Source organism: Gouania willdenowi, chromosome 9 (genome assembly GCF_900634775.1).
Source record: "Gouania willdenowi chromosome 9, fGouWil2.1, whole genome shotgun sequence".
Lineage (NCBI taxonomy): Eukaryota > Metazoa > Chordata > Actinopteri > Blenniiformes > Gobiesocidae > Gouania > Gouania willdenowi.
Genome location: NC_041052.1, coordinates 17,832,221 through 17,846,576, shown reverse-complemented (window position 1 = coordinate 17,846,576; position 14,356 = coordinate 17,832,221). Strand labels below are relative to the sequence as shown.

The 14,356-nt window shown below is 41.9% G+C and overlaps 1 protein-coding gene across 1 annotated transcript in view; it reads left to right on the top strand.

The window, feature by feature from the left end:
* The window catches only part of iqgap2 (IQ motif containing GTPase activating protein 2), a 44,700-nt gene that overhangs the window by 4,071 nt on the left and 26,273 nt on the right, over nucleotides 1-14,356 (top strand). Inside the window, exons 2-6 of the mRNA XM_028456547.1 lie at nucleotides 1,127-1,226; nucleotides 10,406-10,562; nucleotides 10,905-10,982; nucleotides 12,691-12,767; nucleotides 14,238-14,305. Coding sequence (XP_028312348.1) covers nucleotides 1,127-1,226; nucleotides 10,406-10,562; nucleotides 10,905-10,982; nucleotides 12,691-12,767; nucleotides 14,238-14,305 — 480 coding nt within the window. The remainder of the gene's footprint in view (nucleotides 1-1,126; nucleotides 1,227-10,405; nucleotides 10,563-10,904; nucleotides 10,983-12,690; nucleotides 12,768-14,237; nucleotides 14,306-14,356) is intronic.

Genomic DNA, 14,356 nt, shown 5'->3' with positions numbered 1-14,356 from the left:
TTCTGTCTCACACTAAGTAAAGGAGCAACTTGAGCTCACACCACAGCTCCACCATGGCCAAATATAAAAGAATAATTATAAAAAACAAAGCTCTACTTGCTTCAGTGGTTTAGTCTACATACAGTAGACATTCGCCTCTTCATCTGACTACATTCATTAATTAACAATTTATTCAGCCATCATTGATCTTCTTAATTCAGCCCTAACAGAAAAACTAGCTCCAATCTTGTTTACCTTTGGTATCCTGAAAGGGAGCCGGGTCCCTTTAAACCTGTGTTATGTGATATCCAGTTTGTTCCTTCACAAGAAATGTGATTGGATTAGAGCAAGTTAAGAAGCGTGGGACGTCTTAAAGTAGAGCTCATTACCCTGAAGGTGAAAGTTAACTGGCAGCAGAAGATCTCTCCTGTTCAAAGAAAATCAGAGGTGTGTTTCAGTGTCATACTAAAATAATCTGAGCTCAAACATCATCAAAAGCGAATTGTAGAAGGAAAGAAAAATGTCTTTAGGGTCAGCTAAAATTCTTGATATCAAAATGGGTTCGTGATCCGAAACAGGTTAGGAACAGATGCACTAAATACTGTTTCTTTCCACTCTATTACAAAATGAGATTCTTTAAAAAGTGTGTTATCACTCATTCATTCCATCATTTTGATCTATTGTTTTTTAAAAAATAGTTTTCTAAGCAAAATGTTGTAGTCGGACAAAGGGGGTACTTGGATTCAGAATGAAGAAAAAGAGGGTACTTGAGCCATAAAAGTTTGAGAACCACTGGTGTATCTCTTACCATGGTTTGTTAATATCATTTAGTATTAAGTAAACAAAAAAAAAAAAAAAAAACAGGTGGTTAATGTGTTTTGTTTTATAATGCATATCGTATTAATGTTAAAAATGTGTTTTTGTCACTGTTTACTTCCATTACTAGTACATTAATAAATGAAAAAATTAAACATTTTGATAATGTTTTTCTTCTATATTTGCATTTTAACCTATAAAAACCCAGTGAACATTTTATGTATTCATCTATTTTAAATTTAGGTTATTGATTGATTTTTAAATTATTTTTTTTAAGTAATTCTTTTAAGTGCTTATTTTAAAAAAAAAAATGTGATTTGCTTTCCCCCAGCTATTCAGGATGATGAGCGGTTATCAGCAGAGGAGATGGATGAGAGGAGATATCAGAACATTGCCTACGAGTACCTGTGTCACCTTGAGGAGGCCAAACGGTAAAGGCGTGGGGGGTAAAACATGAATTTCAGCCTAAAGGCAAAGGTTTGCTTTGTCACAACTAACTGTATGTTGTTACACAACTGAAGATCTTTCATTCAGGGCGGGATAATGCTTGAGTGGTTGGCAAATGTTTGTGGAGGAGTGTGTGTATCTAAAGGCTACGTTTGCACTCAATGTTGTCAGTGGGAGTGGTTGGAAATTTTATGATGTAGTGAAAGTGGAGGCAGCATCACACACACGCACATGCACACACACACACACACACACACACACACACACACACACACACACACACACACACGAGGGAACAAAGTAGTTTGTGAATAACCTGATGACATATAATGACTGTGGCTAGCTTGTAGCTTTCTTTGAGGATTAGATTTTTACATGATTCCACCTTGAATCTGTAAAGTGTGTTGTGTGGGTGAATGAGTGAATCTAAAAACACCAAACCACTTCCTGTAGAGGAAGTGTGCTCATGCCTCCTTATAACACACCCATTTTACACATATTATTTCACAGCGTTATTTTATTTCTCCTTTATGTTCAGGGTTCCTGCGGATCCTTAAAAAGTCTTAAAAGACTAGGCCTTAATTGTCATTAAAATATCTCAAATAAAATGATCAAAAGTCTTACATTTTAACACACATTAAGTGTGATTTTATGATTGTAATTCACATTTAAAAATAAATGGTAACATTTGTTACATTTAAGCTATGTTATTTATTGTAACATCACGTCACAACAGCGAAACCAATTACAAAACCGTGACGTGGTCTCTGCGGGACTCTATGCAGATGCGTGTCATGCTTGTATAGACTTTCAACAACATTGGGAAATGTAAACTTAAGATTTTTCTTACTGGATTTTATTTGTTGTTTTATAGATTTCTGGCTATTTTTGTAGTTATCTTGTGTGTTTTTGGAGTGATTTCTTTATTTTTTGTGTGTATATTTGTGTGTATACTTTGGGGGCCGCCAGTGCACATCTGCACAGTAGACCCTGGACAAAATTGACTGTAACCCTTTGTAATTGATTTGGATTTTTTTCCCCTCAATTGTGTTTACTGGGAAGTTGGTTTTAATTGAATTTCAAATGGCATCAAAAAGTCCTGACTGAAGCTGTAGGAACCTTGTTGGCTGATTGCGATTTAGAAGTTGGATTTGTTGAGTATTGTTTGACAAACCCACACAAGCTAACTAAATACTGTTTGTGTGTCCTATTCCAACTGCTTATGTGACAAGATAGCCAGGGTGAACTCGGGCTCTTATGCTAAACTGAGTACTGGTTATTATTATTTTTTTTGTTTTTTTTTTTTTTTTTCACCTTGTTTGCACATGCTGTTGAAGGTTAACACTACAAGAAGTGCAATCTTTTAACAGCAATGCATATTTTATTATTGCAATTAAATAAATGAATTTATTTCATTGCATAATTGTGACCATCACCAGCCCTCCCTAGGGAAGGGTAAATACTTTATTAAAGGGAGGATGTAAAAGAGAGAGGGCAGTGTTACACCAGGGTGAGGGGGGTGGGGGGGGGGAGTTAACAGGGAGGAGGGATACAAGATAGGAAAACGAATGGGTGGGGAATAATCAATAAGTTTCAAGTGATGTGATGTGAAATTGTGGTTGTGTATATTGTGCTTATTGTTGTGTTATCAAGCCAGTCTGGTGACCAGTGTGCGGCTTAGGAATAATGATGGTGGCTGTGAGCAGAGGAGGAAGTGAGTGGAAGTTACATAAAACAGGTATTTGGGAACAACGTGTCTATGGTTGAGCCCAGTATGAGTGTTATCCCACAGCCCGAGGCCAGTGCGTCCATGACAAATGTGATTCCAAGAGCCGCTACTGCAAAACCCATAAGCCGCCCCCGGGCCCGAAGAAGCAGTCGGGCCAGCAGAAAGAGCGAGAGATCTAGGGGCCCCCGGCGACCACCCCACGGCCAAGCAGCCCCCCGAACGCCCCCAAGGTCCCAAGCCGAGAGGCTGCCATTGCCCCCCCCATACACACCCGAAAAGCCCCCAAGGAGCCAAGGACCCAGCGCACCACGCCACCGACTCCAACCCCCAACCCCCAGGCCCCCCAGCCCCCCACCCCCCCACCACCACCCACACCCCCGCGCCCAGCCCCCCGAGGGGAGGGCCCAGAGAGCCCCCCGCCCGAGACCCCAGCGGAGGAGCCAAAGCCCACGCCCAGCAGACGACCAGAGCCACGCCGAACGGGCAGCCGGCGGGCCCCCGCCGGTGAGCCCAGAGCCAGCAAGGACCCGACCCCAGGCCAGGAGGACCCGGAATGGATGCAGCACCAGGAGCAGCCCGCCCAGGGCGAACGACCACACCCCAAGCCGCATAAGGCACCAGGGGGCCGCTGGGAGTCCCCCCGCCGGTCCCCAGGCACCCCAACCTAGCCCCCCCGGGCGCCCCAGATGCTGATGCCGCCCGCGCCACGAGCTTCAGTTCTTTAAAGCCAGGGCCCCCTCCAGAGGCCAAGCCAGACCGCCCCGCCGGGATGTGGCCCCCTAATTTAACCCCGACACTCTGCCTCACGGGGGACCGCCCAAGCAGGGGCCGCACCAGAAGGTATGCAAGGGCGCGGCACGCGCCACCCGCCCCAGAAGACCCCCGCCAGGACCGGCCCGGCCAGCCGGCCAAGCACCCCGGGCCCCAGGAGCACCCCCAGGGACCAGGACCCCCCAAGGGCAAGCCCCCGGGCCAAGCCCCCCGGGACGCGCCCCCTACCCCAGCCCAGGTCCCGGCCACAGCCCAGCAGGACCGCACAGCCCCAGACGGCACAAGGCCAGCAGCCCAGGGCCCGCCGCCCCCCGGACAGCGCAAGTCACAGGGCAGCGCCCCCCGCCGGCCCGCGAGCAACCGGCGACCCCCACCGCGGGGACGGAGGCACCCCAACGGCACACATCCAGCGCGGGACAGCAGCCCCCAGCCAAAGATGCCCCGGACCCACCCACCAGTCCGCAGATGGCAGGACATACCCACCAGGCGGCCGAAAGCAACCTCAACCATCGGAACAGCTAACGCCGCCCCCCCAGTAAACAGCATCATCCCGAGGCGCCAAACAACCCTGCCCCAACCCCGGTGAGGACACCAGCACCCCCCCAGCACACCCACCCCCCAAACCGGCGAGGCAGGCCGCCCCGGGCCCGCACACCGCGGGGCCCGCCCCCAAGGCCACCAGGAGACAAAGCAAGCACCAAGCCACACCCAAGGGGGAGAGGCACCCCCGCGCCCCACCCGGCCGACACAGCCCGGAAAGACCCCGCAAGGAGAGACCCCGGCAAAGCCCCCCCGAGACCCACCGCCACGCCCGACCGCACCATCTTGATGTGCTTTTACTCTATGCAGTGGCCCAGCCACCAACAGAGGGGCCCGGCCCCCACCGGAGAGGCCCAAATATGTGTACCAACCCACCACCCTGTTATGGTGCCTCTCCATTCCCCAATGGAGAGGCACTTCCCGATCCCCTGTGTGAATGTGTGTGTTTGGTGAATGTATGGGGTGTAATTAAAAGAAGGGGGATGGAGGGGAGCGGTGCTCCCCCTCCAGCCTCTGTGGATTTATGTGTATGTGGTGTAATAGGCCGGAGGGTGTAAATGATGATACACCCTCCGGGGGGTGACATGTTGAGATGCGATTAAAATTGGAGGGATTAGTAGGGCAACTAGAGGTGGGAGGGCCGCCCCCATGCCACTACATAGTAACACAGGTGGCGGCCCCCTCCACCCCCAGCCCCACCATCCAGCCCCCCAAGGGTTGGGTATTGGTGTGTGGTGCATTTTCTGAGTGAGCCAGACCAGCTGGGAGTGGGGTGAAGTGAACATGTAGGAGGCCTGTCCAGTGTGAGCCGGGCCCGTCCGCGTGGCGGGCCACGCGAGAGGTACTGGTTATTATTTAATATTCATAAACGGGCCACACCTCCACCCTGACACCTCTGTTGTTTAACTATGTGGTGGTGAATCATTAATTGGGGGTTGGGGGACTCTTTAAGGTCCACAAATACAGTTACTGTTGAGCTAAAAATGGCCACGTGACGTTTCCGACTACATTTGCTTTTATTTCAGCTGGGGGTGGGGGGGCACTGCTGTCAACTTTGAAAGTGAACTGTCTCACAGACTCATGCACTGACTCTAACATTAGATTAAGATTTAGCTCGACCTCTAATGAACCATGCGGGATTAGGCTGTGATCCCTGGATTCAGCAGTCACAGCTGAAAGGTAAACATGAGCAGACAACACCACAGTACACACGAGTTACACAATAATTCTCCTTGTACAGTACTGTGTTAAATTGAGTTAGTTCAGCATCATACAATCAGTGTATCTTTGAAATCAACACACAAGAGGAATCTAGCATAAGTTCTGATGAAGTCTCCGCGCCGAACAGCGCATATCATGTTCCTGAGAATTCAGTCCAGTGACTCGGTTCAACCGAGTAAAACAAATCAAATTGTGTGTAAAATCTTAATGTACGTTGAATTGGCTTTGAAACGATATATCACACGACTATGTTCCCATAAATTTTGAAATTACTGGAAATTGGGGGGGTGGGCCCCCAAGCCCCATTTAAAAAAAATAGGGCTCAGAGCATGTCATCATATTAATTCATAGAGTATTCATACCAAACTGCATTCCAATCTAACGTGAACCAATGGAGGAATATTCATTTGAAAAATGGGGCCCCCGGGGACCCCCTGGTGCCCCCATGTCACATATGGGGTAATGAGCCCCATTTGTTTATTGGTATGTGCCAATGATTTGGTCCCACCAACCGTCGTAATATTTGACTTACAAATAAATGAGAAATTGACTTTCTTTTTTTTTTCTTTTGGGGCCCTTAGGAGTGTCGATGCGTGCACATCCATACATTATACCTACCAAATATCGGTCCGATTCGTTCACGAATAACAGAGGAGTGGCTATTTTAACGAGTGTACACAAGAAGAAGAATGAAGTGAGTGGCGTTTTTGAGTCCAGTAGCTCGGCCAAATAAAAATCATCATCATCCTTGAAGATATACATTATTAAGTCTAAGTCTATTGATTGAATTGTAAATGGAGTAAAGTATCAGCATCTTAGTGTGAAAATGCATTCAGCAGATGTTGGGATATTTTACACCTGGAAATATTTAGAGCATCTCTTCTGTGTCTCTCCTATTCAATGTTTAGGGTTTAGGCCTATAATTATCATAGTTGTTAGCACAATGCTAAATTTGAGTGCTACAGCTTGGTCCTAGGCTGTGTTCAAAATGACTTACTTACGTACTACTCATACTACTCATCAAAATGAGTATGTAGCGTAGATAGTATGGAAAGATTGAGTATGTGAGAAATACCCGGTGTTTACTTTATCGGGTCATTTTTGAAGCATGCACGGTGGGCACACTAGTCATACTCAACCGGCCCATGAGGCATTGCGAGCGGAATGTAAAATCGTCCTGGAACTAGCTTCAAGCTAAAAATCAAACATCCCCTTTTCAAAATAAAAGCGTCTCTTCTTGTCTTCCATTAGTTTTTAAGGCTTTAGTAAATATGGCTCTTGTTTTTTAAGTTTAGTCAGTAGCACAATGGCGGCTCTCTGAAAATCTCCAAAATGTCGGCATGAAATGTGTCTCTGCGTGTTTTATGAATGAAATGAGCACATGTTGATATTCTACTCAACGAAGATCTTTAGCCTCAGTGTGCTTCAGGTTTTTGTCGTCATAGGTTCGAAATGCCTCTTGGGAAACTTGGAAGTATACTTCAGTGGGAACGCTCATCATCCTAATCATACTAATAACATATAGTAGACAGTGTACATACAGTATACTCATTGAGTGTGTAGTAGGTTAGTATGTGATTTCAAACACAGCCATAGTATGCAAATTATCTACCTAATGATCATGGCTCTCTCATACTAATATGTTGCAGCTCTTTGGTCTATCAGTGACATCATGCTTCACGCCGAGCCCAATCACATGACCAGTTGGATTAAGCTTTATGACGCAGAGCTTTGTAACGTTACACAAGCTCAGTGTTGAGCTTAAAGGAAACTGGGGAAGTTCACTTCAGATGTGTTCAGAGGAAAAAAAAAAGATTTACACAGAAAGCCGTGTTTTGTTTTTAGCTGAACTGGGCACAGTGTGGACAATAACAGGAAGGCCTTCTTTGCAGGGGAGTAAACAGGGGTGCAGCCCTGCTCCGCTTCAAGACATGAGCTCGTCATTCTTTGTTTTAAGAGCAGGAAGCCATGTGGCACAGGAGGATGTTTCTTTGGGGATTTGAACCCTCACCTTTGTCCTCATAACATATACTTTCTTTGGACCATGTAAAGATTGATGATGATTGTGATCTGAACCGTGAAGGTGTTGTTGGCCTCAGCCACTGTTTTTCCAAATGCCTGGTGTTGTAGGGTTTGTCCAGAACAGACGTAAGAATAACAAATGCATGCAGATATAGATATGTTGCTTGTATTTTTTTTTCTTCATTTATTTTAAAAGGACAGCGCACATTGATGAACAAATGAAAAAAAAAAAAAAAAATGACATATTGTAAATGCGCCAGAGTTAGCAAAAATGCTAATTTGCATCTGTTGTCCCTTGGCAGGTCACAAAACAAACATTATTCACAAGGCTTAAAGTTCCTAAATACAATACAATCAGTCAATCAACAATGCAAAATGCATGAATATAAGAGTTACAGCTAAAGATCTTCACCATTCACGTATACAAAATCAACAAATGCAATATATGTATACATATGTCAATTCAAATATGAAGAAAAACAGGGCAGAAACATTTCACATTCATTACATCATCAGATTATGTAATTATTCTTGTGTATTTGAGATATCATTTACATCCATGTGAATGCCTTTGATTCATATTATCTACCCTAACGCCTAATGTTAGCTGAAATACTGACTTTTTTTTTTGTAGATTTTAGATCTTTCAAATCGTGCCAGTGTTTTTTTTTTTGTTTTTTTTCTCGTGCACTGTTCAGATCATTTGGAACTGATGATTTACGCTTTGGCTTTTTCCATCAGGAGCCCTGACGTGTGCTCCTCATCAGGCTCGTGCTGTGTTGTGTTTTATTCTGAATGTGCTGACACATATTGTGCAGTGAGGGAACCTTTAAGCACCCCCATGGAATTAATTTATACCAACAAGGCGTCCTCAGCATGCATGTGGGAGGATCTACGTGGAGGCAGGCAGCAAGTCTAAGTAACTGATCTCATGGATCCCTAAGCTGAAAAACACACATATCATCGCATTGAAAATGGTGGAAATACTTGTGTTTTTGCTGTAGATTTTGTTCCTAAATTTAGGATTGAAGTTTTTTGCAATAGCTTTGATTGTTAAGGGTTGTAACTTCCCCTTTTGGGGTGGTGGTTATCTCCAGTTATGTGTGGTTTCTAATTTTAGGGTTCATTGACGTCATCAGCCGTCCTTTTTTCACCTAAGACGTGTCCCAGGTGTGCCATGCTTAAACTGAGTCAAGATCCAATGTCCTACTGTGACTATAGACAGTGAGTTAAGAAGAAGGCGGGTGTTTGTATTTTTATTTATTTTTTCTAATGACAGTACAATGATTTGACCTTCTTTAAACTTTGCAAACAAAAGGACTCATTTCCTATAAAACAGCGTGACAGCAACTGTAACTGGTAACAAACGGTGATTACAAATCATCTGCACAGCTTTTCCCTAATTATCTGACTTCAGCACTGACGCCACTGATTTCTGTAAAAGTGTATGATCTCTCTTTTTTTATTTTTATCTGTTTTTTTTTTTTTTTTACCCTTTAGCAAATTATTTCAGCTTTGATCTCAATGAGCAGAATGAATGAATGCTGTGTGTTTGGAGTCAGTGAATCCAAGTCTTGTTCACGCACACTAAGATTTTTACTTTGTGGTTTAATTTTTGCACGTTTATTTTGAAATGCTGGGTTTTGCTGGGTTGTGTAATGGAGAGCAAGAATCACCCACTCACTGTTTGAGCAAAAACATGTACATTTTCTTTGTTTTAATAAAACGGACAAAAAAGGGCAAGAAAAAGGCAATCTTACCTGTTGATTAAACACCTTCTATGAATATCTTTGCTCAGTTGAGCCCAGACTGACCGTGTGTATTAGTCATAGTTGTGTAATCATGTATTCATCAATTTGAGTTTTCCAAGTACCAGTATGTCTATCCTAATATTACCTCCTGGGGTTTGCTGGCTCTGCAAAAAAAAGTCTTTAGACAAATATGATTGATGAAAATGTGTGAAGTGTCTCATGTAGGCCTGGGTAATATATCAAGATTCAAGATATGTTGAGTTTTCTATTTTAGCTCATTTTGTATTAAAATACTCGTTTTAGATATCGCTGCTTTCATTATTTCTCAGAACAACATAAAAATCTCAGTTCTATGATTACTGAGTGCGTCCTAACCCAGACCTTCCCCTAAACAGGCCACACTACAGAACTCACTCACACGTGCTGTCCCTTACCGGAGAAAAAAGGCAGAAGTAGCAAATATTGCGTGGCTGTTTGTTGATAAATGTCCCAGTGCCATTGTGAAAATTTTCCTCCTCTTGTGTATTTTGTTGGCCTATGTATTTTTGTTGTTGTTTTGTGTGTTTTTCGGTAATTTTGGATGTCTTTCTGAGTCGTTTTGTGTCTTTTTTTGGTATGTATGTTGTTGTCCCATTGTGTATTTTTTCTCCTTTTGTTTCCTTTTTTGTATTTTTGTTCTTTTGTGTATTTCTCTGTTTATTTGTATGTTTTTGTAGATTTTTTGGGTGTTTTTTTGTTGTTGTTTTATGTATTTTGTTTTCCCATTGTGAATTTTTTCTCTTTCTGTGTATCTTCTCGTCCTGTTAAGTATTTGTGTTGTTCTTTTCTGTATTTCTCTATTAATTTGTGTTTTTGTTGTAATTTTGTGTATATTTTGCTGTCATTTTGGGGCTGCTAGTTGCCCATGTTTGTGATACACACACAAGTTTGTTATTTTAGCCTGTGTGGCATTTTTCATCAGCAAATTTACCCCTTTTTTGTCTTTCTGGTAAGACTTAATTTAAATTAAATCTATCGAGATTTATATTGTATATCGCCATTTTGAGAACATTTTTTGAAAAATGAATTTTTGTCCATTTTGTCATACCTAGTCTCTGATGCCTTCTTTTATTTGTTGGTGAATTTTCAGGTGGATGGAGGCCTGCTTAGACGAGGACTTGCCGCCTACCACAGAGCTCGAAGAGGGACTTCGGAATGGGGTCTATCTTGGAAAACTCGCCCATTTTTTTGCCCCCAAAATGGTTTCCATCAAAAGGATCTATGACAGAGATCAGGCTCGTTACAAGGTAAACATTAGCATCATACAGTGACCATCTTTTTTGGATTTGTCATCGTTACTTCTTAACATACAGGAAGGAAGTTTCCACACCTCTCGATTGTTTGAATAATTGTAAATTCAGTAAAGAAAGATGTTGGAAGTCAAAGTTGGGCTCTCACTGTGTCATGCAGCTGTTTCACTACAAAGAGCGTTGGGGTTTTTTTTGTAAACACTGTTCATGCTTCAAACAATACCTATTGGATGATATCCAAATTTAAACACAAAGCTTATTTTTAAACATATCTTTGCATTTCCCGTTACTCATATAATTCCAATGCATTGTCTGAGCAGCTGTTTTTTTTTTCTGCAGAGCAAAGGGCTGCACTTCAGACACACTGACAACACCGTGCAATGGCTCCGAGCAATGGAGTCAGTGGGCCTTCCAAAGGTGAGGAACATTCAGGATTAGGTTTTTATTTGATTTTCTAATTTAGGTCATGAATTAAGTTCAAATAATGCATATTAGGAGTTCCTACCAACATGTACAGTATATGCTGCTATGGAAGAAAGACTCATGAAAGCGTTTTTTTAGGCAGAGTCTGTAAAACAAAGGAAAGTGGGAAAAGGAAAAGCAGAAATGTGTGTGAATGAGAAATAAATGGTACTTGTTTTTTTTTTTATTATAGTTTTTTAGACTTTGGATTAGCCTGTTCCTTAGCTTTTTAAAAAAAAAACAGGAAATGTTCTCAGTTTTTCTATTGAAAAACATACTTCCAGGATTAAGCAACAATGACAGTATAGCATATATATTATATATCAGGGGTTCTCAACTGGTCTCACCCTGGGACCCACGTTTTGCCACGGTCATTAAATCGCGACCCACAGAATAAGGTTTTCAAAAACAGCTGTTGAAAACACACACATATATACTTTAAAAAAACAAAAAAAACCATAAATCTATATATTTTCCATTGCAACATGCATTTCACAGCATGCCTATCAAAAGAAAAGTCCAACATGAGAGACATTAAGCATTTATTTGTTTATTTTTGACCAGCTGTCCACGACCACCCAATACAGGTCCGTGACCCACTTTTGGGTCCCAACTCACCAGTTGAGAATCACTGCTATATAATAAATTACTTCAGTTTCATGTTAAGTTCAGGAAGGTCCAGTCTCATGCCAGATTGTCTCAACTGCAAAAACAGGTCACTATTCTTAAAGGTGACGCCACAGCTAGCGAAAAGTTTAAACTTTAGAAAATTCACAACAAATCAACCATATGTGCTGCAGATTTACAACTTTCACTAAAATGTTGCCACAACACTGAAGAAACTTTGGTACATTTAAACCTATTGCAAACTCTATTACTCTGGGTTCTGTTATTTTATTTTCAAAAACTGTTAAACTTGTTAAATCCATGTCCTTCCACAGTTTTTGCTCAGTTGACACCAAACTTGTTCCAGAACATCTTTAAACTGTCCCACACAAATGACCCACACAGATTGATCCTACGGTGCATCAAAACGTGAGACCGTAAATGGAATTGTAAACACATGCATATGCAAATTATTGCTAAATACTATTTCATTGTTCATTTAAAAAATGATGATGTTTGGAAAAAATCTGGATTTTACCTTAAAAACTGAGTTTTATTTATAACATTTTGAATTCTGCTCTTGTGGTACCACTAACAATTAAGCATCACTCTTTCACTTATGGAGCCAATAAATCATTGTTAAAAACAAATGATTAACATCTCCAGGCTGTCTAATTGTGTGTTTTGGGATTTTTGTCTTAATAACTGAATTTTTGACAGCTGTTTGAAATCTGCCTTTAAACGCTAACGTCTAACCCAGTATATACTCATTGAGTGAGTAGTGTATGGTACGTTAATATGCAATTTCGAACCCAGCCGATGTTTTTCATGAAACCGTTATGGATTATTTGTGTGTGACTTATTGATTTATTGACTAATTATTGCAGCGTTAGAATTCCTATAATAATGAAGAAGTTTTAAACGTGTATTGCAGAGTTGTCGTTTAGCAATATACAATGTATATTTTTTATGGCATGTTCCTACACACTTTATTACAAGCAGCAGAATGATGAAACATTGGTGATTAAGCGACTTCCACCGTGTTCTACACTTTCAGATATTTTTTCCTGAAACTACGGACGTGTACGATCGCAAAAACATGCCCAAGGTGGTTTACTGCATTCACGCATTGAGGTGAGACTTGCTTATTGCATTTTTCCATCCAGGCTGAAAGTTGTTGTTTTTTTTTTCCTTTATCAGTGTTTCTTTGTGCACCTGTTGGGTGCCATGTGGCTTTCTTCCAAATGTGACACGCCTTTGTGTGGCTTGATTTACTTAAAAGGAAAGACACATAAACCAGCAAGCTGAACCACTTTTGTTGGATTATCCAAAGGCTGAGGTCTAGTAACAGTCCCTGTAGATGTAGGTGACTTTTTTTTTTTTTTTTTTTGTTTTATAGATTGAATTGAAATGTAGAGGTTGTGTAAAGCCTGTCGCTGGTGGTGTCACTTCCATTTTACTCGGAAAGGTCACCAGTTCATCACAGAGACATTTACTCATTGAAGAGACAATTTATGCTCATATAAACAAATATGTGTTTTTGACTATGGGAGGAAAACTTGCACCATCAAATGCTAATGAAGGAGATTCATTCTTTTTACAGTGTCAGCATGGTTGGTAATCCAAAACCCATAGTTTGTGGCCTCACGTCTCCTTTCCTCACTCACTCAACATCAGAAGGCTTTGAAGTAACTGAGGTGTGAAGTTTTATCTGCTTTCTTCACCCAGGCAGACAAACACAGATTTGGGGAGTGGTCATGTGGACCTCCCCGATAGGTTTCTCTGTCGTTATTTTTCAATTGGTTCCTCAGAGACTTGGTTTCCTTCCTCCCCATACACGCGCACACACACACGCACACACACACACTTGCTTCCTGCTTGTCCCATGAGGTGTAGGTGAATAGTTTTCTTACCGCAGTAGCAAACACACAGGGACATAATTAAAAGCTTTAAACGTTTCAAACAATGGAAAATGGTTGAAGATAATCAACTTTACAAACTTTTGCAATGAGCTAAAAAAGAAATAAAAATGGTAATGAAGATATAACGGTTCAATCTTCTTTTATAATATTTTGGAGTGACGTAGTTTAGTCAGCTGACTGTGACCACAGTGTCACAGTGTTAATCAGTCGCCTTCATTTTCCTCGGTTAGTTATTACTGTGTGTGAGTCAGCTGCCCCTATTTTAAGGTGTTTTTTAGACAGTCGCTCCAAGCTTCTGCGTCCAATGTGTCCAAAGGACAGAGCATGACTGTTGTTGACATAAACGCTGTGACCAAAGGGCACAACAAGCAGCAGCCAGCACAGCTGCTCCATTCAGAGCTCTGCTACTGCCAGACAGTCCTTTCACATCAATATTTCATGACCACTTATCAGATACCCACAGCAAGATGAAAGTTTCATGAACTTTCCAGTCACCTGTTGGACTTTTTTTTTTTTTTTTTTGTGGGTGTTGAATTTGTACTATGTTACCACCCCCTAGTGGTACTCAAGGGACACACACAAATGTATTCAGCGTGACATTCTGCTTTATCGATCTATTTCTTTTTTTATTATTATTTTTTTTGTTTCCTAAATCTGTGCACTCTTCCTGCTTCTTTTTCAGCTTGTACTTGTATAAACTTGGAATTGCACCACAGATCCAGGACCTGCTGGGAAAAGTGGCTTTCACTGGTAACACTAACACATATTATGGGTTTGAGCTTTCTTTAGGAAAGCTTTTAA